The 27,838-nt window shown below is 41.0% G+C and overlaps 1 protein-coding gene across 1 annotated transcript; it reads right to left on the bottom strand.

Moving 5' to 3' along the window:
* Positions 1–182: 182 nt before the first annotated feature.
* Positions 183–27,574, bottom strand: LMNB1 (lamin B1). The gene is made up of 11 exons (XM_031607735.2): positions 26,991–27,574; positions 18,433–18,589; positions 17,164–17,289; positions 14,250–14,420; positions 12,839–12,964; positions 9,858–10,078; positions 9,147–9,372; positions 7,741–7,845; positions 6,848–6,967; positions 6,067–6,171; positions 183–3,471 (listed from the first exon to the last, which is right to left on the bottom strand). Exons 1-11 carry the CDS (start codon positions 27,548–27,550, stop codon positions 3,430–3,432), a joined length of 1,959 nt encoding a protein of 652 aa, XP_031463595.1. The 5' UTR covers positions 27,551–27,574; the 3' UTR covers positions 183–3,429.
* Between the last annotated feature and the right edge of the window lie 264 nt (positions 27,575–27,838).

Raw genomic sequence — 27,838 nt, 5'->3', positions numbered from 1 at the left:
AAAGTACTTCATAGTCAATTAGCATATTGCTTTTTCTTTAAAAGCAGCAGAAGGACAGATAGTGCTTATAGTGGATATAAAAAGGCACCACTTTCTAGACTAGGAATTTCCCGTAAAACATCTTTTTAACTCCAGAAACTCTTAGATCAGTACAAAAATGTTGGCTAAGACAATTAAGTTTCCTTGTGAGATTTTAAGAACAGCATTAAAACTGCTTCTACAGAAGTCAACAAATGAATCCTCAGCTTCTAATGAATAGAATATGCAGTCATGAACAGCTACTAATTTACATGTTTTAATGTCTACTTGGGAAAATATTTTATTGGCATACACTGCTGGACTACCTAGGTTAAGGAAAACCTAGGTAGGTTAAGGACTACCTAGGTCTGGAAAAGACCTTCAAGATCATCAAGTTCAAACATGAGTATGGCCTAACAAGCCCCATCACTAACACCACTTGTCTCAGCAATATGTCCACATGTCCCTTACACACCTCCAGGAAGGGGACTCCACTGCTGGCTTGGGCAGCTTGTTCCAAGACTTGACCATTCTCTCCACAAACAAGTTCTCCACATCCATTCTAAACCTCCCTGGAGCACCTTGATATCACTTCCTCACATTCTATCACATACAGAAGGGACAGATGTTGATGAAACATATAGCAATTTGTAGCCTGCAGCTAGGACTGCTTACACCAGCATTTATTTGTGAGCTTGTCCACTACAAACCAACCATGACCTAAATGGTAGTTGCTTTTACTATGACCAGACCTAAACTCAATCTTCTTCTGAGCTAGGAACAGCTGATGGGAATACACCTTGCTTCACGTACACTCATCATATAGTAGCAGTGCTACAGAAGGCAAAAGACTTGCTTATCAACTTTTTATTCTGGTTTTCACAGGAAGAATATATGTTAGCAGATGTATTTCTAGCACTACTGTGTTGTGTTGTTTTTTTTCTATTGCATGCAGCAAGTCACTAAGCAGCTTTCACCTGCCAGGTACAAAACAGATTAGTATCACATCTTGATCATCTGTGTTGCCAATTCTAGAAGTGTACCTAGAAGCAATCTTTACATGTTACTCTAGAAGTAGAAATATGAGCCGGTCTACCGAGCTAACTAGGACACTTTTTCATTCTTCTCCAGCTCAATAGCTAACTAATGACCTTCAGAAAAATGAAAACACATTTTGCAAAGCATTACATTAAAAACTAACAAGCTTATTTTCCAGTGGTCTGATACCTTCAAAGAATTCCACCCACCTGCCTTCTTTTACCCAAAATGGTAAATAACAGCAGTAACTACAACAGTTAAGAGGTAGGAAAAAGGCAATATTGACAAAATCATATGTTTCAAGCTTGAGGTCGGTGCGAGGACTTTGTTCAGTCTAGCAGGAGAAACTTTCTGAAGTTATTATGGGACACACATGAAATGTAGGAAAAGTATTCGTGGCTTTTGTTTTGCTTTGAGAATATAGTTCAATAGCAAGATCTCCATCTGGTGGCAGGATGTTTCCACACTAAATGTCAGCAACATCCAGAAGGCTTACCCCCCACCCCTTTAGGCTAGTACTGCGAGTACTCCAAAGCACCTTTCTAAAAATCAGCACTTGTCCACTGCCATCTATCGCAAGAGTGCTGACTTACCTGAATATTCACAAGACTCAAGCAGCTGCTCCTAGGTACATGCTCCCATAAAGGTTAAGGCACTGTTCATCATTCTGCAGTGACAAGAAAGGGTCTTCAAAAGCTAGAGGCAAGAACACTGATACATGCAAAATAATCTCTTATCAATGGTGAGGAAGAGTAACAGTCCTATCTAACAGAATTGTATTGCTAGTCTGTGTTATTAGTTTTGAAAACAAATAAGAAATGGAACAAACAGTTTACTACAATGTGTTCGTTTATATGGATAATGCCTATAACACCAGTATCTCAGACTATAACAGAAAAACATTATTCTTAGGAAAAACAATTAGATATGAGAATATTACAGGATATGAAGTAATATTGAAATTATATGAAAATACTACATAAATACAAATGCTCACATTTAAATAGGAAATGAAATCAAGTTTTACTTCACGGTCTAATGCAGTTGTTTAAGCCAATGTTACTACCAAAAGGAGGAGTCCCACCAATCTCTGTCCATCCACATAAGCCTTGGCCACCTCTAACTTCTGCTAGCAAAAATTCAGAATGTTATGATGTAGTTCATCAGGATAGAAACTGATTTAACATGAAACACCCTAAAAAATTCTGTTTTTCAAGAAACTGATAGCAAAAGAGCGCAATGAATTCCCATGATTAAAAAAACCTTTAGATCAAGACAAAGATAACTACAGAAACAGTTATGTACACTTTGAATAAAGGTCCAAAGAATTCATTTTTGAAATGTCAATTTGTTCCTCATTATTTTAAGAGAAATCTTTACAAATCAAGTGCCACTGTTCTACTTACATGAAGGTTTTTCCAAGTTCAAATCCTATCAGTTCTAAGTATCAAGCAATCATTCAACTTATCTCCATTTTATCACAAAACAAATTTCAAAACCTTAATCTGAAGTGTCTATACAGAGATACTCTTTATTCAAAGCTTTTAAACAGCAGGTAAATGCAAAAAGAATTGAAACTTGACACGCTGACAGAATCACAGTTGTTTTCCATAGAAACATAGACTAGATTTCTAAAAGACTTGGATTTGTTCCTAAAAACTGTAAACAAGCAAAGCAATCAATATTAAAATCGACTTTGTTACAAAAAAAACACGTAAGCAAATTTAAGCTGTTACACTATCTTAACAATACAACTAACACATTTAACATGAATCCCCTTTTCAGAATAAGAAACCTAAGCAAAGTAGCAATAGAAAGTTTTTTTTTACTGCATCCTTCATGAGTTGAGTGCTTACATGATTTTATGGTTTATCCCCTTCTTTTTTTTTTAAAAAAGTCTATTTTCTATAAGAAAGTTGTTTATCTTTGATTGCGCTGTAATACGAAAATGTCTTCAGTACAAAAAGAGTTCATAGTATTGAAAATGCCTTTCCCTTCCCAAACAGCACCTAAATATAAAGAAGTCAACAGTAGATGGCTGGAGTGGTGTTGTCCGAGAAAAATCAATCCCTGGAATGCAGAAACTTCTGAAGTTTCTATTTAAAAAAAGACTGGCATATAAAACTAGGGGTAGGGAATGTCATTTTCAAACAGTACACAGAGTTCAGAATCACCAGTTTCTGTCCTAACAGCAAGTTACAGATACAGTTTCTTTTACAAAACTTCATTTTCAATGTCAGGAAATTAAGGCCATTAGACTTTCAGCTTAAGAACTCACAGAAAGAAACTACAAAAATACATTGTGCTTCTGAGAAGGCTATTCTGTAGACAATGATCACCATTATTTGAAGAACCTGGATGACTAGAAAGAGTTTACATGATCGCACAGCTTCTGCCAGATTTCCTTGGGCTCCCCTGTTACAAACAGAAAAGTCATGATTGGAAAAAATCCAGCAGCAAGAGATTCAGAAATCAAAAACAGTATAATTATATATATTATTAATATAATACATACATATTATCAATGTATACAATTACTAGCCTGGTATGGTCTAAGCAAGCTGTAATACATTGTCTTACCCCATGAAGTAAAGCAATGCTAGGTAAACTGTTATGTGAGGCACCACTGTAAGAGACTGAGAAGCAAGTGAGAAGCAAATACTTGGTAGAAGAGTAAAAGGAGACCATCACAGTAATGATATGAGGAACAGTTGGAGGAAGGAGCCTTGCAAGGCAGGTATTCCTCCAGACTGATTTCCTTATCTTGTGAGATTACACAGACCTGCTGAATTGCAACAGGCAGACTTAGTGGGGAAAGAAGAGATGTAGCAAACTACACCTGTACTCACTTCAGCAGAGGCAGAAAGACAGCCACTAAGGTCCACCCAGCCCATTTCCAGAGTACACTAAGTCTTGAACTGTGCTTGTGCAGGGGTAGAGCCATACCTCAATCACAAGATTAGAGGAGGCCTGGCAACCATCTGAGACCCCAGACTCATTTCTGAAACATTCAGAAGTACTTCTCCTTAAGGGCCACACAGACAAAGAAGGCAAAGGACTGCCCTTTCAGGTGTGCACATTCTCCACAGCAGGAACAATCACTGCTGGATCCAAGGGTGAGAACCGTCTCTTTGTATCTTTATTTTTGTCTCTTTCTCCCTCTTTTCAAGTTATATTAGAACAGATGCAAGTCAATACATCATAGCTTACCACTACAACTGCATTTCTTATGTAGCACCAATAATCACATTCCCTAGGAAATTTGAAACTACTCTTGTTTGAATAAACTCGTTAGCCAATGTTGTCATTTCACCTTACTGTGCCCCAAGGAGATCTCACACCTTACAACTTCCATACGTACCCAGGGTAGCTTGAAGTCAAGTCATGACAATCAGAAATAACAAAGGTCATATTGGACTTTATGGCTAAAAGCATCATTGAGATTACACAGCTGGTGAATACAGTAGTGAGCATATACAAATACCTCAGAAGTTTTTATTTAAAAAAATCCACCCTAATATTTCTTTTGCTGAAGAGCTAACAATGCTTTAGCTGAAGAGCACACCCCAGAAACCACAGGTGCCACAGGAAGCACTTCAATACTGAAAAACCGTAGTAAAAGCTTGCACCTATATTCAGTGCCACTAAGATACAACTCAGTTACAGGCCAAGAACATGCCTGGCAAAAAACATGATTTCTCAAGCAGTCAGCTCTCTTCATTTTTTCCTGCAGATTTACTACAAAGCTTTAGTTACTGTTCTATGTTCACTCTCCTGACCGACATTAATACCCATACTAACTGAAAAGTAAGTTTTAGCTGAAGGAGCAAAATATCTATAAGATGCGTGACCAGAGGCCAAGGGAGGTGATCCTGCCCCTCTGCTCTGTGCTGGTGAGGCCACACTTGAAGTACTGCTTCCAGATGTGGAGTCCTCAGTACAGGAGAGGCACAGACCTGTTGAAGCACACCCAGAGGAGGGCCACAAAAATGATCCAAGGGATGGAACACCTCTCCTATGAGGAAAGGCTGAGAGCTGGGGCTGTTCAGCTTGGAAAAGAGAAGGCTGGTCAGCCTGGAAAAGAGAAGGGAGACCTGAGAGCAGCATTTCAGTATCTAAAGGGGAGACAGGAAAGATAACGGACTCTTCAGCAGGGTCTGTGGTGGCAGAAAAATGGAAATGGTTAAAGAGGGTAGAATTTGGTTAGATGTTAGGAAAAAATCTTTTACAGCAGTGAGGCACTGGAAAAGGTTGCCTAGTAGTGTGGTTGATGCCCCATCCCTGAAGACTTTTAAGGTGAGGTTGGATCAGGCCCTGGTCAACCTGAACTGGTTGTGGTATCCGTGTTCATTGCAGCGGAGCTGGACTAGATGGCAATCAGAGGTCCCTTCCAACACTAAGGAATCTATAATTATATGACCTTGGCCTTAGAGGAACTTGTCCATTATAATTACTGTCTTTTTAGAAAAGCTACTTGGTTAAAGCAGTAATACAGAACTCAGAATGCAAACTACTCAGTACACTGTATCTGAGTATTCTCTGTTTCCAAACATTTTATACTGTCACTGCAAGTTCACACCTCTGCCTTTAGAGCTGCATTTTTTCATCATGCCTGACATTTTCTGTCCTAGAGAAATGAAAGATTTAAGTTCCTAAGTAAGCAACTACAATTTTATGTGAACTGACTGAAGGCAAACACCATACATTTCCCTCAGTCCAACTACATCAGAAAGTTTAAAAGTCTAAAATTTCAAGATTTTAAGTTTCAAAAAATTTTTGAATAGTCTACCATCATGGGAATACATGAAGAACTCTTCCTAATTTTAATAATTCTAAACACAGTTATGTTTTAATTCAACTACTGATTTAACAAAACAAAAACAAAAGAACACTCATGCTCAAACAGTTATGACACTTGTATTAAAAAAATCACTGCTTATATATGTCTTTTCCTTTTCAATTTAAGCAAATTTGTTAAGACGATAGTCTTGACAAGTCTTAACAGAATACCTGTTGGTGGATAACATCTCCTTCAAGAATTTCTTCACCTTCCTCCTCCTCCTCTTCCCCTTCATTTACAGTTGTTTTAAAGACAGTACTTCTCTGAGCAACTTCCTGCAAAGGAGTTACATTTTTAATAATTGACTCTTCCAAAGAGCTGATGATTATCTACTTGTATTTTGAGAAAGGGAAATGCCACTTTTTCAGACAGCTAACTGTACAGTTTGTCTATGCACTGCAGCACATGGAAAGTATATAAAACAGCATTTCTAACACTTCAGTTTTAAATCCCTTAACAATTAAAAAACTTCCTAAAAAAGCACATCAAGCTTTTTTCCCCATAACTGTTACAAGAAATTTTAGTATTTTACTTCAATTGCTACATGTCATAGTCACTGATCTACTTAAAATTAACACTTTTTTTCTAACTCCCCATTAACACAGTTTTCATGGAAACAAAATTAAAGCAGAGCACTGAAAAGTTCACTAATATCTTTTACCTTCAAAATTGAAGCACTCCCCATCAAGGCAATGTCAGAAGAAATCATTCTATTAGCAAACAAGGGAGTATATAAAATTCGTAAGCTTTCTCAACACTGCACCCCTAAACTGCTATTAAGTTCAAGAAAAGTGCATCGTATGCTTGGCTAAAAGCAGCAGGAGAAAATTTTACTACAGTCTCACATGCACTGAAGTGCAAAGAATTAACAGTGGTTCTACCATTACCGCTACAAGGCTAGATGCTGGAGTGGCAATATAGTCAAATGCAAGTTTGACACAGTTACTTTACCTCCCCCTGAGAATTTTTCAACACAACTTTCACATCTTCACCAGTGCCCCAGGAATTCTGGTTCTTCCAGATGAGGTCAGTGGGAGGGCTAGCAGTTACTCCAGCATTTGCAGCCCAAATCTGTTAAAAGTCACAAATGAACGTTACTTGCTAATCTTACATAATTCACTTCCATTTTAGGCAACACCACTGAATCTCTTCCAGTTAAGAAAAAATAAAGTCTCACTCCAGCTACTTTAAAAGATTTTTTTTAACATTAAAATATCCTTAGTTTAACATGAACAGACACTTGAATATGCAAATGCACCTACTTACAGTCAAAATTATTGTTGCATATAGAAAATAAGTTTAAGAAATGTGGCTCTGTTCACGAAAAATTACCCTTCCCAACAGATGATACAACGAATGCTAAATAGTAAATATAAGTGATTTTTTTTTCCTGAACTTCCCATCTGTATGGGAAGGACAAAACCAAAATATTACTGACTTACTGACATACACCTCACTGCACTCTACAACTTCCTGAAGGGAGGTTGTGGTGAAGAGGGGTTTGGCCTCTTCTCCCAGGCAATGAACAGGACCCGGGGAAATGGCCGCAAGTTGTACCAGAAGAGGTTAGACTTAAGGAAGAACTTTTTCTCTCAGAGAGTGGTCAGGCACTGGAATGGCTGCCCAGGGAGGTGTGGAGTCGCCATCCCTGGCAGTGTTCAAGAGCCGTCTGGATGAGGAGCTGCAAGATCTGGTTTAGTAGCTTGTGGTAGCAGTGGTAGTGTGAAGATGGTTGGACTAGATGATCTTATAGGTCATTTCCAATCATGTGATTCTATGATTCTATGATACACAAACTCATCTAAATCCAGTTTGAACTGAACAGTTGAAGCTTGACTACTTACTGTAACAGTCTGTCCTGCCTTCAGTACATATCTTGAGGTATATCTGTAACTAGCAGAAGTGTCTCCTATTTTTCTGATCATCTCCCAGCCTCCCATAGGTTGATCCTAATAAGAAGGATAATAAGTTTTTGTCAGCAGTTATTGTGTTAAACATGTAAGGTATTTTACACACATGGACATGATGCATATAAAATTTTTTACTTCCCTTCAGCACATAAATAGCTACAGTTTTAGTCAAGCTGATCTTTTCTTATTCCAGGTTAAATTTCAATACATTCCACTTTTCCATTTTGATATCACCTTTTTTTAAATTAGTGTTTATTAGTTTGCTTCAGTTTTTTTTTTTTTATATATCTTAGTCTACATAAATGCACAAGTATTAAACCTTACAACACTCTGTCCAGCACTCCTGATCACTCTCACATACTATTTAGAACACTGACGACAGACTGTTGCTCAAAGCACATTTATATGCCTGGCTAAGCGCAATAACTATGAATAGTATGTGACTACTTAAAGCTGATGGTTCAGCTATGGATAAACAAATGTGTAGCTAGAGGTCACTCATAATAAAAGGGAATCCCATATGGTACAGTGCAGAGGGAACTTGCTGAAAAAAATGGTTAGGGAAAAGTGGGAGGTCTTAACACACTAGGGAAAGTTAAAGTTGTCTTTACAAACATTTAAACATAACACAAGATTTTTTTTCCCCTTAAACAGAAGTTAAAAGTCATATCTTGGGAGGGAGTGATTTAATCTAACAGCTAATATCCTTCAAACAAAAGCACAATAGTCAAAACATTATTTTATTTATTTATTTTCAAGTGAAATGCCTTTAAATATGGTTCCACTTCCCCACTGATGCAAACTGCAGCCTATCCACAGAAAACTAATCTGGAGAGGTTTTGGCATGAGAACGTATTGCTCCTTCCAAAAACTGCAGATGCCACCAAGGAAAGAAGGAAAACTGTAACTTAAATAAGACATACACAAGTATTAGAGAGTATCTCTAATTAGTCAGTTAGACGTTCAGAGACATTTAGATCTTCATTCTGCATAGGTGCTATTTCTTTTGGACCTTCTTAAGGCACAGAGAAACTTCTGAAGATAAGAAATAGTGCAAATGGACTTTAGGCTGTCAATGATAATAACTGTAAAGCCAGATCATCTGGCAAAGCAGAACTCTAAAGAGTTTGGCACCTTGAAAACCGTTAAAAACAATCAGGAAGTTGTTACCAACCCAGAATACTGGTGGAACATTCTGTGACACACTAATTTCTAATGGCCTTCCTTTATACAGCGCTAGTTCCAGAGTCAACATTAAGCCTGAGATGTGATATGGTGCTGAGAAAGCTGTCTACCTAATCAGCCCTCTGTAAAGACATGTGATATGAGCACTTTCAAACCTGTTCAGAGGTATTCTTCAAGCGGATGAATTTTCCATCAACATCTATCTCCTCAATAGAGATATTTCCAGTGGCAGAAGCTGAATGGGAGATGCTGACACTACTGCTGGCTTCAGATTCTTCCACATCAATTCTCTTCCTCTTTCCTCTGGTGGTACGTACACTACGGCTTGATGAAGCTCGTGAAACTGTCACCCGAGAAGAAGGGCCTGGAGAAAGTCTGAGCCTAAATTGAAGAAAATCAGAATCACAGAACTGTAGGGGTTGGAAGGACCTCTGGAGATCACTGAGTCTAGCCCTGTGCAAAGCAGGCCCCCTTGCAGCAGGCTGCACAGGTAGGCATCCAGACAGGTCATGAAATCTCCAGTGAAGGAGAATTCACAACTTCCCTGGGCAGCTTCTTCCAATAATCCATCAGGAAGCAAAAGGAAACAAAACAAGTTATTCTACTCTCATTTAAAAACTTTCTTCATATCTTCTCCTGTTCCCACTGAATTACATAGCTAAAGGTAGAGGAAAAATGTAAACAAAAAACATTACATAAGAATATGGTAAATATGGTAAATATGTATCAGACAAAATGATGCAAAGAACAGCATTTTGTTAACAGTAGTAAAGGACTTAACGAATGCACACCCAGTAAGAACTGTCTTTTAACAGAGTTAGACAAGCAAGCACACAGAGTAACCACATTGCTATGTTCTTTCATACCTCTCCTCTTCACTCTCCAGCAATTTTCGGTATGCATTGATTTCCATATCAAGTGCCAGTTTAACATCCAGAAGTTGTTCGTAGTCACTGAACTGCTGCTGCATTTGATTTCTCATCTCTGCCACTTCTCTCTCATTCTCAGCCAGTATTTTGCGACAGTTTTCCCGCTCCTTGGACAAGGCGTCCTCAAGCTCATGCACTCTATCTTGCCATGCTCTAGACTAGAAAGCATTGAAAAACAGTGGTCTAAAGGATAGCTCACTATCTGAAGTTCAAAATACCAGGCTAAGCATCCTCTTTCTCTCTCCAAACTCAAACCCATCCACATTCATCATCTTGCTCTCCACATTTTCTTTAACACCTTAAGTCCCAATGAAATTTGCAACATACTTTAAAGGCAAGCATTTTCATGTTTCAGAAAAATGAATTAAGTGTTACCACAGCTGAAGAAGAATGGAACTAAAAAAATCAGTGTGTTTAAAGATAACACTGGGTAGGACACAAAGAAAATGAGCTTGGTGAACTTAAAAGCCTGTGGTACATAATTGTTTTTCAGCTCTCAGATGTATGTTCCTTGCCTCAGTTTACTGCTGCCAATTCCAAATTCTTGGAAAAGTTTATTTAAAGGAATAGTGAATGCCTACCTGCTGGCATTTTCAAGGTCTGCTGAAATTGCAGTGGCAATTGGTCCACAGGGAAAGCTAATTTGCAAGGCACTGGCACAGGCTGCCTAGTGATGTGGTTGATACCCCATCCCTGGACTTTCAAGGTGAGGCTCAAACAGGTCTTGGGCAATCTATTCTAGCTGTGATGTCCCTGTTCATGGCAGCAGAATTGGACTAGATGGCCTTCAGAGGTCCCCTTCCAACTCTAAGGATTCTATAATTCTATGATCTTAATGTTGTGTACACAGAAGGGAATACTTATCAAAGAATCACTAAATCACGACACCTTTAAGATCTACTTTCCCTGAGTGCATTTTTTCAGCCTGATGTTCTCAGAAATATTTTAATTGAAAGACAAAAAAACCCAGTGCTTTAGAATCACGCTGTCTGGTTAAACCACCAAATTTGCTGTGAAGGCACACTACTCAGAAAGTCACCATTGTACAGCAACAGCAAAACAGGCAGCCTACCAGGCTCATGCAGAGGACCAGCCTAACTAGATGCTACTCTTAAGACTCAGATATGACTTAGTGTTACACAGAAGACCACAGAATTTGCTGAAATTCACAGCACATACCTCTGCAAATTTAGAAGTTTTCCAAATGTAGTAGCCACTTTAAGTTAGCAATATGTCACCAATATTGTCAAAATTTGGAAGGAAAAAAACAATGCATTGACTGAGCCATCAGAACAATGACAATCACAATGTAAAGGCAGATGCCTTAACCCAATTCTTGTGCAACCTCATGCACACTGATTACACAACCTGACCTATTTTAGAAAATAATTTTACTATATAACAGGAAAACCGGGGAGAGTCATACCCAAAGTTGTTTGGAAAGTGCATGAATATTCTTCACCTGAAGTATACTGAATTTTGAAATTCTACAAGTCTGCTGTATACAGTAGCAATACAATTCAAAATTCATCACTAATTGGAAGGATCAAAACTAAAAATTACTATTTATTTATTGGAACAAAATACAAAGTCTTTGTTGTATTCAACTGATAAGTAAGGTTCTGAAATGAGCTTCACTAACAAGTATTAATATCTGTCTAGCTTTTCACTCCAGATTTTCCAGCACACATGACTGTTTTGGTCAAGTAAACTAGCACTGACTACATGACTTGTCTTAGGTTGTGTCACACTTCTATAAGCATGGTCTATATACTGTGACCTGACACTACATTCATTTAGCTTCAGCTCTACAAATCTCAAGTGTAGCTACTTGATGCATTTCTTCCTCTAATATCATCCCAAGCCTGGCACGATCATTCAATTTCAACATTTTTAAAATAGATCTAGATAATAAGTGGGTCAAATATGGAAGAAGATATCAAGCAGACTGTTATTTTAGCTCTGGCTTGGAATCTTGCTTTGCTGAATACTGCACTAAAACATTCAGATATTGAAAAAAAGAACTAAATTGTTTAGAATGTCAAGAACATACAGCCTGTGCTTAATACTGTCTTATCGAGAAAACAGAGAAAGGTTTTTGCACAGTTCTCACAAGACCTCATGTAAGAGGATCAGATCCTTACTAGTACTATAAAAAAATTTTTCTCTACATTTGCTGGTACTAAATTGAAATGAACTCTTGACTTCATAAAGGGTGGAGAAGTGTTGCAGAGATCTAGACAAATTAGAGAGCCAGGCAGTCACCAGATGCACAAAGTTTAACAAGAGCAAATGCTGCAAATTCTGTGAATCCTGCACTAGGGAAGGGATAACCCTCACTATACATATGGACTGGGGGATGAGTGCTAGACAGCAGCCCCACAGAAAGGGATCAGGGTGTTCTGACTAATGGCAAGTTGAACAAGAGCCAGCAGTGTGCCCCGAAGCCCAAAGGGCCAGCCCTGCCCTGCAGTGCAGCAGGCTCAGTGCTGCCACCAGGAGAGGAGAGAAGCTGTCCTCTCTGCTCACCTCCAGCACTGCATGCAGATTTGGGCACCACAATATAAGAAGAACATAAAGCTATTAGGAGTGTCCAAAAGAGGGCAACAAAGACTGTGAAGGGTCTGGAGGGCAAGGTGTGTGAGGATTAGCTGAGGTCAACTGATTTGTCTAGTCCAGAGCAGAGGTAGCTGATATGAGGCCTCATGGCAGCCTACACCTTTCAAATCCTCTGCTGATCTGTAGAAGATCAACCTTGTCTAAAGAAGACATTACGAAAATAAGTTCATACAGAACAACAAAACAGAAAACAAATTCAAAACACAAAGATGAACATACTTACAAAGTAAGGAAAAGAATGAAGTCTTTTACATTAAAAATCAACAATTAAGACTTAACAGACAAAAAAAGCTTGTTACCTCTTTCTGAATATCAGCGATATGGGAAGACAGTGTTTCAATTCGCATGCGACTTTCATGAAGTTCTTCTCTTACTGTGTTGGCTGTACAACTGTGCATCTCAGATGACTGTCTAATATTTTCAAGCTGCAATAGATAAGACATGGATTTCAAAGTATCTTTAATTAAAAGAAAAAACCCTGTCTCCAAATAAAACCATACATAATATGAAGATGCAAAAGTTCCTCTCTCCAGCTCTAATATATAATAAAACATCTCTCTCTTCAGGGGTTAAATGCAGTGGTTCAATTACCATGTTGGATTGCTCTATCTAAAAACCACAACCATCCAAACATTTATTGTAGGATCAACTCAACTCATTAAAAGTTTCTCTTGAAGACATTACTAAGACTGGAAAGCTGAGTTCAGTTTTTACTAAAAAAACAGTATGCATCTTTATATATTTAAATACTGTTTTTTTAAGTATGTCTGAACAGATACTAAACTGAAATCATTGATTTTCTACAGAAGCAAGTAAATATCTGATGCTGATTATCACACAACATGAGCACATTAGTTAAGTGCCTTAAGATTACAAGTACCAGTGCCATGAGTCACTGCTTGTTCGTTTTAATTTTGTTTTACATAAAATTACATTAAGTTCAAATTTTGTTTTTAGACTGTTTATAACATCCAAAAGGAAGCCTCAATTAGAAAAGATTTTTCAGATTATAGGAAGATTTTTGCTAGATCTTATTTAAAATAACTTCCTTTCTCTAGTTTTCCCAAGTCAGACTGAAGCCCTGAAGATAAGCAACTACACAGTTCTCCAACTTTGTTTTTAAAAATACTGAAGTTCTGAAAAATGCTCACTGCAATAAGAAGCCACAAGAATCAGGTTCAGTTGAGACATCAGGATCCTTCCTTACAAAAATGCTGAATTGTAGTAGAGGAAGGAAATGATGAAGTATAACTGATCTCAGTTTGAGAAAGGTTTCACCCTTCTATAGATGCAGAAATGACTGGGTGTGGTCAAGGTCTCCACATAAGAATTTTGATACAGGGTCTGAGGACTTGGGGTGCTGTCTTCTCAGCAAGCCATGCTACAGAAGAAGCTTTACACAAAATATGGAACACTATGCTTATTACTAAGATTGTTCTATTACATTTATAATAAACACAACTTTCCTTGAATTCAAAATAATCTCAGTACAAGTCTTCTTCCACAGTTCATTTACACAGTGCTTTCTATACTTATTTTGTAGTGCTGTTTAAATTTTAACTCTGCCTCCAAAATGAGAAAAACATGATGATTTTAAGCCAAATGCCAAAAGGAAATCCTCCGAAATCTAAGTAATTGTGTTAGGATATCCCTCCATTAAACAAAGCAAAATAAAGTAAATCAGATAACCGCATGAAAGAACTTTCTCACTTTGCTACTGTAAGTCTGTTCAAGCTCCTCTTTGTACAGTTTCACTTGTGCATCATGCTGCTCTCTTATTTCCTTTAGTGCTTGGGCCAGTTTATACTCATATTCTATTTGACGCCCAGAGTCAACTTCAACTAAGCGAGTTTCATGTTTTCTTCTTGTCTCCTTGATTTCCTAAGGAAAATAAAAAGATAAAATCACCATTCAGTAAATGAGGAAAAGCGAGTTTCAGAATCTGACTATCCAGTGAGAAGATGGTAACAGAAATTTCAGCTGGTCTTGTGAGTCTTTATTGGAGAAGTTGAGGACTTCACACTAGGTATGAAGGGGGAGGGGGGTTAAAACTAGGCGCACTAGTGATGAGGCTGGGGGAATGACGTCCGGGTTGGGAGTGAAGCCAACAGCTGAGCTGAAATGCATCTACACCAATGCACACAACATGGGCAACAAACAGGAAGAGCTAAAAGCCATTGTGTGGCACGCAAACTATGACTTAGTTGCCACTACGGAAACATGGTGGGATCGTGCACATAACTGGAATGCTGCAACAGATGGTTATAAGCTCTTCAGAAGGAACAGGCAAGCAAGGAGGGGATAGTGGTGTGGTTCTCAGTATTTGAGAGTGTTTTGATGCTGTAAAGCTTGGGGCTAGGAATGATAAGATCAATACCCTCTGGGTAAGGATCTAGGGAAAGGCCAAGAGGGCTCACATCTTAGTGGGGGTCTGGTATAGACATTCTAACCAGGATAAAGAGACAGATAAGGCATTCTACAAACAACTGCCAGAAGTCATGCAATCACCAGCCCTTGTTCTAGTGAAGGACTTCAACTTCCCTGAATTATGCAGGAAATACAACACAGCCCAGAGGAAGCAGTATAGAAGACTTAAGTGTGTGGAAGATAATAGCCTGATACTACTGGAGCCTACCCAGGGAGGTGCTCTCCTAGACCTGCAGTTCACAAACAGCAAAAGACTAGTGGGAGATGTGGTGACTGGGAGTTGTCTTGGGAAGAACTACCCTGAAATCATAAGACTTCTTCACTCTTGGTGAACTCAGGAGCAGGGGGTCAGCAGAGCTCCTACCCTGGACTTCCAGAGGGCAGATTTTGAGCTGTTCAGGACATTGGTAGAGAGGACCCCTTGGGAGTCAGTCCCAAAGGATAAAGAGGTCCAGGAAGGCTGGACACTCCTCAAGCAGGAAGTGCTAAAGGTGAGGCAGTAGGCTATTCCCCTATGCCACAAGATGAGCCAGCAGAGAAAATCAGCATAGCTTAACAGGGAACTTTTGCTGAGATTCTCAGAGAAAAAAAATTACCTCCAGTAGAAAAAGGGACAGGCAACTCAGGGAAAGTACAAAGTTGCTAAGATACACAGTAAGAATATTAGAGAGGCAGAAGCCCAGTGTGGGCCCAACCTGGCCACTCTAGCAAGAGACAAAAAAAAAAAAAAGCTTTTACAAATACATTATTATTAACAGGAGGGTGAAGAACAATCTCTGTCCTTCACTGGATGCGGCAGAGAACAAAACCACTGAGGATAAGGAAAAAGCTGATGTTCTCAGTGCCTTCTTCGTATCTGTCTTCAACACTCAGACCAGTTATCCTTGGGGCACTCAGCCTCCTGACCTGGGAGTCTGGGATGGAGAGTAAAAAAAAAAAAGCCCCAACAATTCAGGAGGAAACAATTAGAGACCTACTACTCCATCTGGACTGTCACAAGTCCATGGAGCCAGATGAGATCCACTTGAGGGTGCTGAGAGAGCTGGCAGAGGTGATTGCCAAACTGGTCCCACAAACTAGCAGGGTTCCTGGTCAACTGGAGAGGTCTCAGAGGATTGGAGGCTTGTCAATATGCAGGAATGAGGTGGATGAGGGAAAGGCTGTTGATGTAGTCTGCCTAGACTTCAGCAAAGCCTTTGATACCATCTCTCTCAGTATTCTCCTGGAGAAGTGACAACTATGGCTTGGACAGGTACACTTTTTCTGGGTTATAAACTGGTGGAGGGTCGTGTCCAGAGGGTAGTGGTGACTGGAGTTAAAACCAGTTGACATCCAGTCAAGAGCGGTGTTCCCCAGGGGTCAGTACTGGAGTCTGTCCTGTTTAATATCTTTAATGATTATTTGGATGAGGAAATTGAGTGCACTCACAGTTGCAGATGCTACCAAGGAGTGGGGAGGTGTTCATCTATCTGAGGGTAGAAAGGCCCTACCAAGGGATCTGGTCAGGCTGGATCACTGGGCTGAAGCCAAAAGGATGACATTCAACAACATCAAGTACTGGGACCTGAACTTCGATCACAACCCCAGGCAACTCCTCAGGCCTAGGGCAGAGTAGCTGCAAGAGGAAAAGGATCTGCGGGGTGTTGGTCAATACTCAGCTAAACATGAGCCAGCAGTAAGCCCAAGTGGCCAAGAAGGCCAACAGCATCCTGGCTTGTACCGGGTAGTGTAGTCAGCAGGACTAGGGAGGTGGTTATCCCCCCGTTCTTAACACCGGTGAGGCCACATTTCAAGTTCTATGTTCAGTGCCGAGCTTCTCACTACAAGATAAAGGCTATGGAGTGCATCCAGGGAAGGACAATGAAGCTGGTAGTGAAGGGTCTAGAGCACAAGTCTTATGAGTAGCAGTTGAAGAAACGAAGACTGTTTAATGTGGAGAAGAGGAGGTTTAGGGGAGATCTTATCACTCTCTAAAATGACCCAAAAGGAAGCTGCAGTGAGGTGACATGACACACAAAGCTATTTCACCATTTATAAGAGCTCTGAGTTAATGTTATTTGCCTGTAATAAAAAGATGAAAACCTTTCAGATACAGAGAAGTAAATTCTGCTTGGAACGGGCGTTCAAAAAACTGAAGGGTCATTCAGTTATCCTCTGTTCTTTAAAAATACAAATATTATACACTAAGTAAATTTACCTCCTCATACATATTCTTACGGAATTCCAAATCCTCAATGAGGCTCTGACAACGATTTTCAAGATCCACCTTCTGTAAAGTTTCATCTGCAAGCTCTTTCTTGGCCGCAGCTAAAGAAACCTCAAGCTTTAGGAAAAAAACACAAAAGCTCAACATGATTATGTAGCAAAAGACACATAACACAAATAACTCATCTGCTTACTGATACATTAAATAGATATAAAGGTTGAGGTTGACAATCAAGTCTAGTATTTAAAAGCAATGATTTTTTTCTCCTTTGTGATTGCTTGCACAAGTGAATTATAGATTCTGCACACTGATAAGATTCATGCTAATGATAGTTACTAAGTGTCCTAACAAGCCTTCATTTTTTCAATTTGAAAAAACTGCTTCCTGGTTTCAGATGCCTCCTAGACTCATGCAAGGCATTTTTTTGTTGGTTTTGGTTTTCTTTTTGCTTAAAATCATAGTTAAGATACTTCAAAGGCTCAACAAAAGTTTAAAGTCTTTTAACTTGCTATCAGATGTCCTGAAGACAGAGTGCCACAAATAGAACTATAAGGAATGAAGAGAATCACAAACTTAAAAGTAGGAAATACTTTCAAGTTCCAGCATTCCGACTCAACTGCTTTCAGGAAGTATCTTCAGGAAGAATTCAATATATGTTCTCAGTACATTTTTCATTACCCACTATGAAATACAACTACAGCTTCTTTCCTCCAGCCATCTCTCATTGCTTCATCAACTTTTTTTTTACTAAATAATTATTCCAGTCGTCTTAAGGAATCTTCTTTGCTGCAATTTAAAGCTATCAATTTTTGGTTGGTTTGGACTGGCACAAACAACTGACTATAGCAATCCTGAAAGTGAAGGCTACAGCTCCACTCTCTACAGTAAGTCCAAGGTCCATTGCACTTTTCAGATTCTTTCCTGAAGAACTGAAGTACTGAACCAGTTACTCATCTATATTAGTGACCTCAGTCACCCCCAAGAAGTAGTTCTCCAGTTTTTTAAGTCTATTTTGAACTCCTGACATGTTTGTCTACAGAAGCATAATCCTTTATACTCTGCCAAGCCAGGAATTTTAAAAGCACTCTACCATGCATGCTACTAATAAGCTGAACTACACCGAACATACACCTATTCAACACTTTTGTTAAATTCTGACAGCAAACCTTAAGTTCTAGATTTGCGTTCATGTTTTGGCTACAAAGTTGCATTTTACCACAATGACATGCAGTTCCTTAGTTAATTATTTCTTCTCCTCACCTGCACAATTTGATCTCTTAAATCCTCCAGTTCTTCTTCCTGACTTCTCTTATCACCAAGAGCTGTGGCCAGCGCAGCTTCCTTAGCATTTAGTGCTGCTTCAAACTCTCGAAGTTTGACTTGAGCTGCATTAAGATCAGAATCCTTTTTTGCGTAGCTGGAATAAAACAAAGCAGTAAGGAAGTACAGAAATGCCCCAAAGTAGACAAGCAAAACAAGGTGCAATCTAAACACTTTATTCGTTTAATTTGCTTTTGTTTAAACAAACTACTTAGCTCTGTTCTCTTATACTACAATTACTTAGTACTTCACTTGAACTGTAGTAATTTTATTATAGAGGAAATTGTGTGTCAAAGGATTTTATAAGTGCTGTATACATGAAAAGCGGAAACTGGTTTATTAAAGTTGCCTTTCATTTTCTCCTTCACATGGCCACTCTAGAAATGTCCTATCCCCAGAGTTTTAAGAGTTTTAATAGGTAGAAATAAGTTTTTCCCACCGATAGGCCCTTTCCATATGGTGGAAACAAATCTCTGCAGCCCTTTTTACCCATGCAGGAACTTGTGCAGATCTACAGTCCAGCCTGCAAACAGTCCTCTTTCAACTAACAAACCAGCTTCCTAATGAAAATTGAAGTTCATATGTATAAGACAACACTCCATGAACAGAAGCTGTAGTACATCAAGTTATCTTGCAACACCCTTCTAATCACACATAATGGCTAAATTCCACAGGTCAGAGGAAAGATATGCAAGTATTTTTTACATAAAGGTCTGCCATCAACAAAACTGCACTGGTGATGAGGTAGAAGTGCCTTTATTTTTAAAGAGGCCAACATTGTTTTCAAATCATTATTCAAACTAGTTGTCAGGTCTATGTAGGTGCCCAAATGGGATTATTCTCTAAGGCATATGCAAACAAAGCAACCAAATGAGAAAAGTAAAATAATTCTAAAAGTTGAAATATTTCCTCTCTGGGATATCCATGCTTCTCAGGTGAAGGAAGCAGCACACAGAAATTCTAAACTTATAGTCAAGCCACAAGCCACACTACAGGAATAAATGGATTTAGGACAACAGGTAGCAGATTTCAGTTTCCATGTTTCTTTGGGGAAAAAAAATTAGAATTCACAGCACTAAAAAGAGGAAGCTAGAAACCAGTAAAGACTCTTAAGAGCTAGATCCTAAGGGCCAGAGAATGAATATAGCGAGTACTTTTCAAATCCAAGCACTGTACTTACAAGCATCAACAGCAAAGCTTCTCAGAAAAATGAGACTAGCATCAGATCAACACAATTTTGAAGAGGAGAAGCTTAAATGTAAGTGGCTTTTCCAAGATTACATGCAAGTACATGCAATTAATAACAATTTCCAAGAGAAAAGGGTATGCAGAAGGCTTACCAAGAAGTTTTATGAATCATTTTGGAGGCAATTTAGGCCGTACAGCCACCAGATGGCGGGCTTTATGTAACAGACTTAGCCTTAAGCCAAACCCATCTCCTCTGAATGACACAACACACACTGATGTAGTACACAGCACAAAAGACATCTGAACTCAACCCTGTTTTCAAGCATTTATTAACATTTCTGCTTCTCAGTGCTATGCTCAATGGTGTTTTACATATGACTGCTTAGTCCCAATAGTTGGGTTCATCAATCAGTCAAAGAAAGTAATTTAGGTTTTGGCCTCATAGGTTCCCTACTTCCAAGCTCCCTTTGTTATTCACAGAATCACAGAATGGCCAGGGTTGGAAGGGATCTCGAGGATCATGAATCTCCAATCCCCCTGCCACATGCAGGGCCACCAACCATCCCACCTAATGCTAGACCAGGCTGCCAGGGCCCCATCCAACCTGGCCTTGAACACCTCCAGGGATGGGGCATCCACAACCTCTCTGGGCAGCCTGTTCCAGCACCTCACCACTCTCTCCGTAAAGAATTTCCCCCTGACGTCCAACCTAAATCTTCCCTCCCTCAACTTAAAACCATTTCCCCTCATCCTGCTATTATCTACCCTTTCAAAGAGTTGATTCCCCTCCCCTCTGTAGGCCCCCTTTAGGTACTGAAATGCTGCAATGAGTTCACCCCACAGCCTTCTTTTCTCCAGGCTGAACAAGCCCAGCTCCCTCAGCCTGTCCTCATAAGGGAGGTGCTCCAGTCCCCTGATCTTCGCTGCCCTCCTCTGGACCCTCTCCAACAGCTCCCTGTCTTTTTTGTACTGGGGGCTCCACACTTGGATGCAGATTCACCCAAAGGCCCACTACTCTGTCCTTCCTCTCCTACTCAGGCCTGTTAGAACACCTGTATGGCACTGGAGGCAAAATAAAAAAAAGGGAAAAAAGGGAGAAGTGTTCCATGGTGGTATGAACACAACCTCTCCATCTTCTGAGACTGATGAGGGCCCATATCAAGCCTTCACCGTCTGAGCATCACTGGATAACACTGTACAAAATACATGCAGAAATGGCCTCACTCAGGCTCTCACAAAGCTTCAGACTGAAATCAAGCCTGTAAAGTTGGATCCTAAAACTCCAAGTCTGGTACTCAAAGCAGGGCATGTATACAAGAGTGCAATCCCATCTGAATTATCCTGGACTCTAAAAGGAGAAGATTCTCTCTGTGACTGAGGTCACAAAAGGGAAAAAGGTAGAACTGAAGTGTTATTAGTTATTAATGTTTTAAGTTGTCTTAATCAAAGAGCTCATATGAACATACTCTCAGGAAGAAAACAAATGAGAGCTCAATACTTCTAATGCTGAAAGCCAGACTAAATCTCAGCACCCCATCAGGGCCTTCCCAGCCCTAAAGGAATATGGAAAAGGGCAACAAGATCAGAAAAACCTCTCAGCATCACATGTATATCTCACACACCTAGTAATTTCTGTCAGGAAGAACTTCAGAGTCCCAACAACAGCTAGCTTCTTCCACCACAAAAAGCTGAAGCTGCATTTCAAAACAACAATAAAAAAGCCCAAACCCCAAGTACCTTCTTGCTGCCATGTTCAGCAATTAGCTAGAACTGTGCTCCAAGTAGTTTCACTCATGAAAGCAATAAAAGCAAAGAATTAATTGCTACCCTGCCTCTTCAAAGAAGAAACTTGTTTTTCTCTTTGGACTTTGAAGTGCATGTATCTATTCATCCAAGGAATTACAATTTATTTTGAAATAATGCAAAACTAAGATCAGACCAAAATCAAGCCTGTCGCTCTTTATTTTCTCTGTACTTCAGGGAGAACTTGTGCTTCAGAAATGTAACCCGCATCATTTCACTCATAAACACACTGCAGAGAGACTTTCAACTGGTATTACCTCACTGCTCTAACAGAAGTTGCAGCCAATAATACTTTAGATAAAGCCTTGCACAAAATGCCCTTCAGAAAGTAATGCCTCCTATTTATTTCCTTGGAAACTACAACACATGCAAAGATCCCAATATCACTTTATGATAGAACAAATTCTCACTGCACCCTCTCTTCTTCAACATAGTAACCACTATTAGCTAGTCATGAACAAGAGCCTGCTTTGCCACACATAACAATCTGCATCAGCGGAGGTGACCCAGTGGTGCAGCTGCTGCTGCTGAAATGCATCACCCACCTCATTGTGCTCACAACTAATTTGGTTTCCAAAAACATTCAGCAAGAGTCAATAAATGTCAGTGGATGCCATTTTTTTCCCCCATGGAAGAATTTAACGCCTCACCTTTGCTTTATTCACACTTCCATGTTGTACACCATTTCAGACAGCTCAGTTCGCTCACCACTGCCACTGTACACCTTGTAAAGCAGAATGAACAAGCACACAATTCTAAGGTACCATGGTTGTGTCTGGTTACCTGTGACAGCTCATTTAAAACTAACAGAAAGCTCCCAGAATGCCACTGGTGCTATCACTGCTCTGGTGAATTACCTAGAGAATGTAAGTGTGCAGATCAGAGAAACAGACACTGCCACTGAATCTCAGGGAAAGAGGAAGGCTCCCTTTTCGTGCTCTTGCAACCACCCTTCCTCTTTCACAAACCCTGAAGTTCATGAAACATCCTAGAATTTCCTGCAATTTCCTTGAATTTCTTACTAAGCTAGCTGAAAAGCTACACAGAAAGCAAAAATAATTTTATACCAATTTATACCCCCGGGGTCCAAAAAACCATGCATGTAGAGCAGGAGAAGCAGTCAGACTACTCCTTTCAGGCAGCAGATAGACTTCAAGCTGAGCCTGGGCATGATGAAAGTTCCACTGAAGCTGACCAAGTGTAAAATGCCAGCAACCTTGGGAAGACCCCTTCTTTGTCTTCCAACATGCACCCTGACAGTTCATTCATGACAGTATTTGGGCAGCCACATTAGAGGTAAGTGCTGCCAGCAGTAATTTCAAGGAACATTCATTTTTCAGACAATTCCAGAAACAACTACGCAAGTGTAATTAATGATAAAGCAGCTCACAGCTATGTCTATATAAGGTTACATGGTAGCACACATTGTGCTGCTCTCCACTCAAGTTGGGGAGGTGTGTGTGCATGTGCAGAAACAAATCTAGCCATGCTAGTTAAACATGACATCAAGCACTGCTTTCCCATGTTTCTTCCCCTAAGACATAGAATACAGTAAAGCTGTATCTCGAAAGAATACAATTTACAAGAACAGAAGGGGTAACTGTCTGAAGGTATTAGTGATTCTGTATACATATCAACATGACAATAAATGCCACTGGTTAAGCTCACTCACCATTTATGTAAATTAATATATGAACTTGGTTCCAACTTCTTATTTCATCAGCTTTAAACAGTTGGAAGTGGTGACTGTTTGAAATCATGGCTAGACATATGACCACCCCCATCACTCAGCCCTTTCTGAAGAGCTCAGTTGACCATGTGAATTCAAGAACTGTAGGCATCAGTTTTAGCAGATCCTCTGCACAAGAACTATGTACATCAAACCATTGCTCAAAATTCATTATTTTTACAGGTTCAAAAAGAAGATTCAAGTATAAGCACTTATGGTTCAGTGAAGTCTGATGTGTTTCCATACCTAATTATTAGATAACTTGAGATGCAGACACCTGTGATCAGTTGATTCAGTCCATGAGAGTGGTGATATCACAGATGCACTGATTCCTTTACCAGATGTATTTATACACATCATAATCTTGATCAAGCAGATCTTAAAGCAGGAGTAAAGAGTTCACAGAACTTCAAAATGATGAGAGTACAGCTCCAAAATGCTACCACATATTGAACTTTCAGTAAAAACGCCAGATTACAAACAGCCTGTTTATTCAGTGTCCGTAGTAGTACTCACAAAACTTCCGCAGAACACACTTAATGAGTTTATTTAATAAACCCCATGGAAAGTAAAAAAAACCCACAAAAACAGGCATCAGAACTTCAAAAGAGATGAAGAATAAGCTGTGTAGAGTTGCCTATACCAGGGTGGAAACATACAGCAGGTATCTGATAAAATAACATTCTCATAACTTCACTATATTTGGCAGCAATAGATTTCACACTCCATAACTAGCTGGAATTTATCACTACGGTTTAATTCCCAAATTTACTGCTTCATCACTGCAAGTAGACACATACTTGTAGGATGTGGTTACATCCTACCCACATGGAAGACATGCTCCTAGATCATTCATTCATTCCTACATTTCACTTGTTTAAATTACAGCGCAACAAGTTAATTACTCCTCTCCTTATTTTCTTGGGATGACATCATTATGGTAGACATGAGAACAGTGACAGGATTCAGATTAAAGCTCAGCTGCTCCCTAGCCCCCAGCCTTTATTTCACTTCTCAACATCACCCACAATAACAGGAATCGTAGAATGGCTTGGATTGGAAAGCACACCAAGGATCAAGTTCCAGTGCCCCTGCCACAGGCAGGGCTGCCAGCTGCAAGATGAAGAACAAGGTCAGCCTGCCCAGGGCCTCACCCAACCTGGCCTTGAACACCTGCAGGAACAGGGTATCCACAGCTTCTCTGGGCAGCTTGTGCCAGTTCCACACCATCCTTCCAGTGAAAAACTTCCGCTTGACATCTGATCTAAATCATGCCTCCTTTTGTTTAAAACAATCCCACTGCTGTCCTGAAACACACCTTGAAAAGTGTTACATTAGCTGCCCAAGATTGTGCTGTGTGGTAATGAGCTAAGGATATATGTGCACCACAGGAAACACTGGAACAGCTGTTAAAACTTGGCTGGCAGGAACAACATAGGGTTCTTCTGAACAGTTGCTCAGGGTATCAGCTGCACACTTGCAGCGCAATTCAAGCCTACAAGGCAATAACAGGTGTAATCCTAGCTACCAGTATTGGTTAGGCTATTACTGCTTAATCTCACCTCAGAAATCCACTTCTCTGCAAGGATGGAGAAAGTAGACCAACTGAAAGCAAAGCTAAATAATTAGAGAATTTAGCTCTTTAATATTAAAAATGCACAGAGCTAGCTGTCTGACGAAATTACCTCCTCATAAGTGACTGTACCCTACAACAGCTGATAATCAATGACCATTAAATCCTCTACCAGTATCTTTGATAAATCACAATTTCTTTCAGTGAAAATTTACCTCTAACACATTGTCTGCTTTTACAGGAGAGTGTACTTCAGTACTGGAAAGCCACCAGTGAAACCTCTGGAGGAGTTTCCTAAATTAGCTATTTAATAGTGTTATTATGCTCTCTGTAGCAGTTTTAGTTTTCACGGAAAATGACAGAAGGCATTACTTTCAGAGCAGCTCATACACTTTTATAGTGTAAGTAAACCACTTCAGAAATTGAAAAGTAACCTGTAGCTTTAGTTTTGTGCACTCATTGGGCAGAAAGTCAAGAAACAGAAAGATTCTTGGAATTTAAAAAGAAAAAAAAAGAATGAAGCACACCAGAAGAACATTCTAACAACTAAAGAAAGCACAATTATGAAAACAACTGGGTTTCCACAAAAAAACAAAATAGCAGAGAATGGCTAGCTGGACTGTGACTCCCTTCGTCCAGCATCAGACAACTGAACAGCCAACCATCTGTGCTCCTTGGATGAGGTGAATCCCACTTCAGCATCCAGAAGTATTCTGTAAAGCCAAAATGCTTTTTTTTTTTTTTAAATGTGGATTGTTTGCACCCCAAGCCCACATGTAACGGCCATCATCTTCTGAGAAGTGCCCATCCTTCCCATGAAGTTACAAAAGGGATGGCAACCCCTGCCTGATCTTCTACTTGGGTGCCCATCTGTAGCTACAGTGCACCTCCCCTTTCCATCTGTGTTTTTTTTTTTTTTTTTAATTACAGTGCAAGTTAATTACTCTTTATTTTCTTGAGATGACATTTTTAGGGTAGACATTAGAACAGTGACAGGGTTCAAATTAAAGCTCAGCTGTTCCCTAGCTCCCAGCCTTTACTTAACTTCTCAACATCACTCACAATAACAGGAATCGTAGAATGGCTTGGATTGACCCCAAGGATCAAGTTCCAGTGCCCTGCCACTTTTTTTTTTTAAGGAAGTGTACCAATGGTCCCCAAAGAGTAACCAGAAGGACCATGCAATGATCAGAACCACATGTTATGCAAAAGCAAAGAGCCCCAAAGGCACTGAGCTGCCTGCAGACATGTGGAAACAGCTGTGTGTTGGTTTACATGAGTGTCTTTTTCATTATGAAACTCAAAACTGAGACCAGATTTAAGAGAAAATCAAAACTAACAGACTACACAAGATTCTTTTTCCCAAGCTTTTTACATCAGTGTAATCAGAGCAAGATAAGCAACTGAATCAAGTCTGATTTTCAAGAACCAACACTTAGTGGAAGAAATCAGTTCTTCGTGCAGATCTTTGGGTTGCGCCACAAAACTTGCAACTCTGAGATTATCACAGGATCCCTAAGGCTGGAAAAGACCTCTAAGATCACAGAATCCAACCGTCAGCCCATCCCCACCCATAGCACTGCCCAAGTCCCTCAGTGCCTTGGGACTTTTTGTCCCAAAATGTGTAGCCAATTGCTACACATTTCCTGAACACCTCCAGGGACGGTGTTCATCACCTCCACCACCTCCCTGGGCAGCCCGTGCCTCACCGCGGTTTCTTCCTACTACCTAGTGACAGAGCCGGCCTTCACCTGAACATCCATTAAAGCTCAGCTCCATTAAAACTCACAGAAATTATTTATTCGGGGCTTTAAACAAGCCCTGCTTATCACACAATCGTGCCTTTCCGTTAACACCCAACGGAAAGCGGCTTTAGGCAGAGGAACGCCCACACCGACGCTCAGCACCACCGCGCTGTCCCCGAGCCCGCACGGGGCGCGGGGGGCGGAACGGCAACCCCCCGCCCTGCCCAGGGGGCCCCGCACTGGGCTCTACGTACGGCCGCGGGCTCCGTACGGGGCGGCGCTGCGGCCGCGGCGAGGCGGAGCCTCCGGCGCTCATTCATTCCGTGCCCGGCGGCCGCCGGCACACAACAGCGGGGCCGCGGGGGGTGGGTGGGAGTAGAAGCGGGGGGTGCTCCGCGCTTTGCCCGCGCCCTCCTCCCTCTGCAGGAAAGGAGGATCCGGCGTCCTCCAGCCCGCTCACCTGCTGAGGACCTGCTCGTGCTCGGCGCGCAACTTGCCCAGCTCGATCTGCAGCTTGGCCCGCTCCCGCGCCGTGTCGTCCAGCGTCTTGCGGGCGTCGGCCAGCTCCGTCTCGAAAAGCTCCTTCAAGCCGCTGATCTCGCGGCCGCACACCTGCTCCCGCTCGGAGACGCGCCGCTGCAGCGCGCTGTTCTCCGTCTCCAGGCTGCGCACCTTGTCGATGTAGACGGCCAGCCGGTCGTTCAGCTGCCGCAGTTCCTCCTTCTCCTGCAGCCTCGAGATGCGCGTGGGGCTCAGTACCGCGCTGCCCACAGCGCCCCGGGGCTGCGGCGACAGCGGTGCGGCGGCTGCCGCCATGGAGTACGGGGCGTTGAGCTGAGGACGCGAGAGGGCCGGGCGGAAGAAGAGCGCCGAGCGGCAGGAGACGGAGAACGGGCAGCCGCGTGCGGAAGCCGGGAGGTTCTTAACGTACAGCGGCAGCCGCGAGCGACACTGCACCCTCGAGGGCCCCCTGCAATATGGCCGGCTCTGCTTCTCTGCTCCCCCCCCATCCTGGGACATCGGGTCACGCGACCAACTCTCAGCCAATAACGCGCTGAGAACGGCCGCGCGCCTCGGGCTTTGTAGGCGGAGGCGCGATTCGAATCCCGCCGCCGCCGACATATAGACGAGCCCGCGCGCCAGTGAGGTCCCGCCCCTCCCGCTGCGCTAGGGTCCGGAACGCCCTGCATCGCGCCATCCTTTGTTGTGGCGCTGAGGGACGGAATCCCTGTGCTGCTCCGCTCCCCGCCTGTTTGCTTTTCCCGATAGCGTGGGAGCTGCGAGCTGCAATTTGAAAACAACGCTCTA

Source organism: Phasianus colchicus, chromosome Z (genome assembly GCF_987193195.1).
Source record: "Phasianus colchicus chromosome Z, bPhaCol1.hap1.1, whole genome shotgun sequence".
Lineage (NCBI taxonomy): Eukaryota > Metazoa > Chordata > Aves > Galliformes > Phasianidae > Phasianus > Phasianus colchicus.
This window is presented reverse-complemented; position numbering and strand designations above follow the sequence as displayed.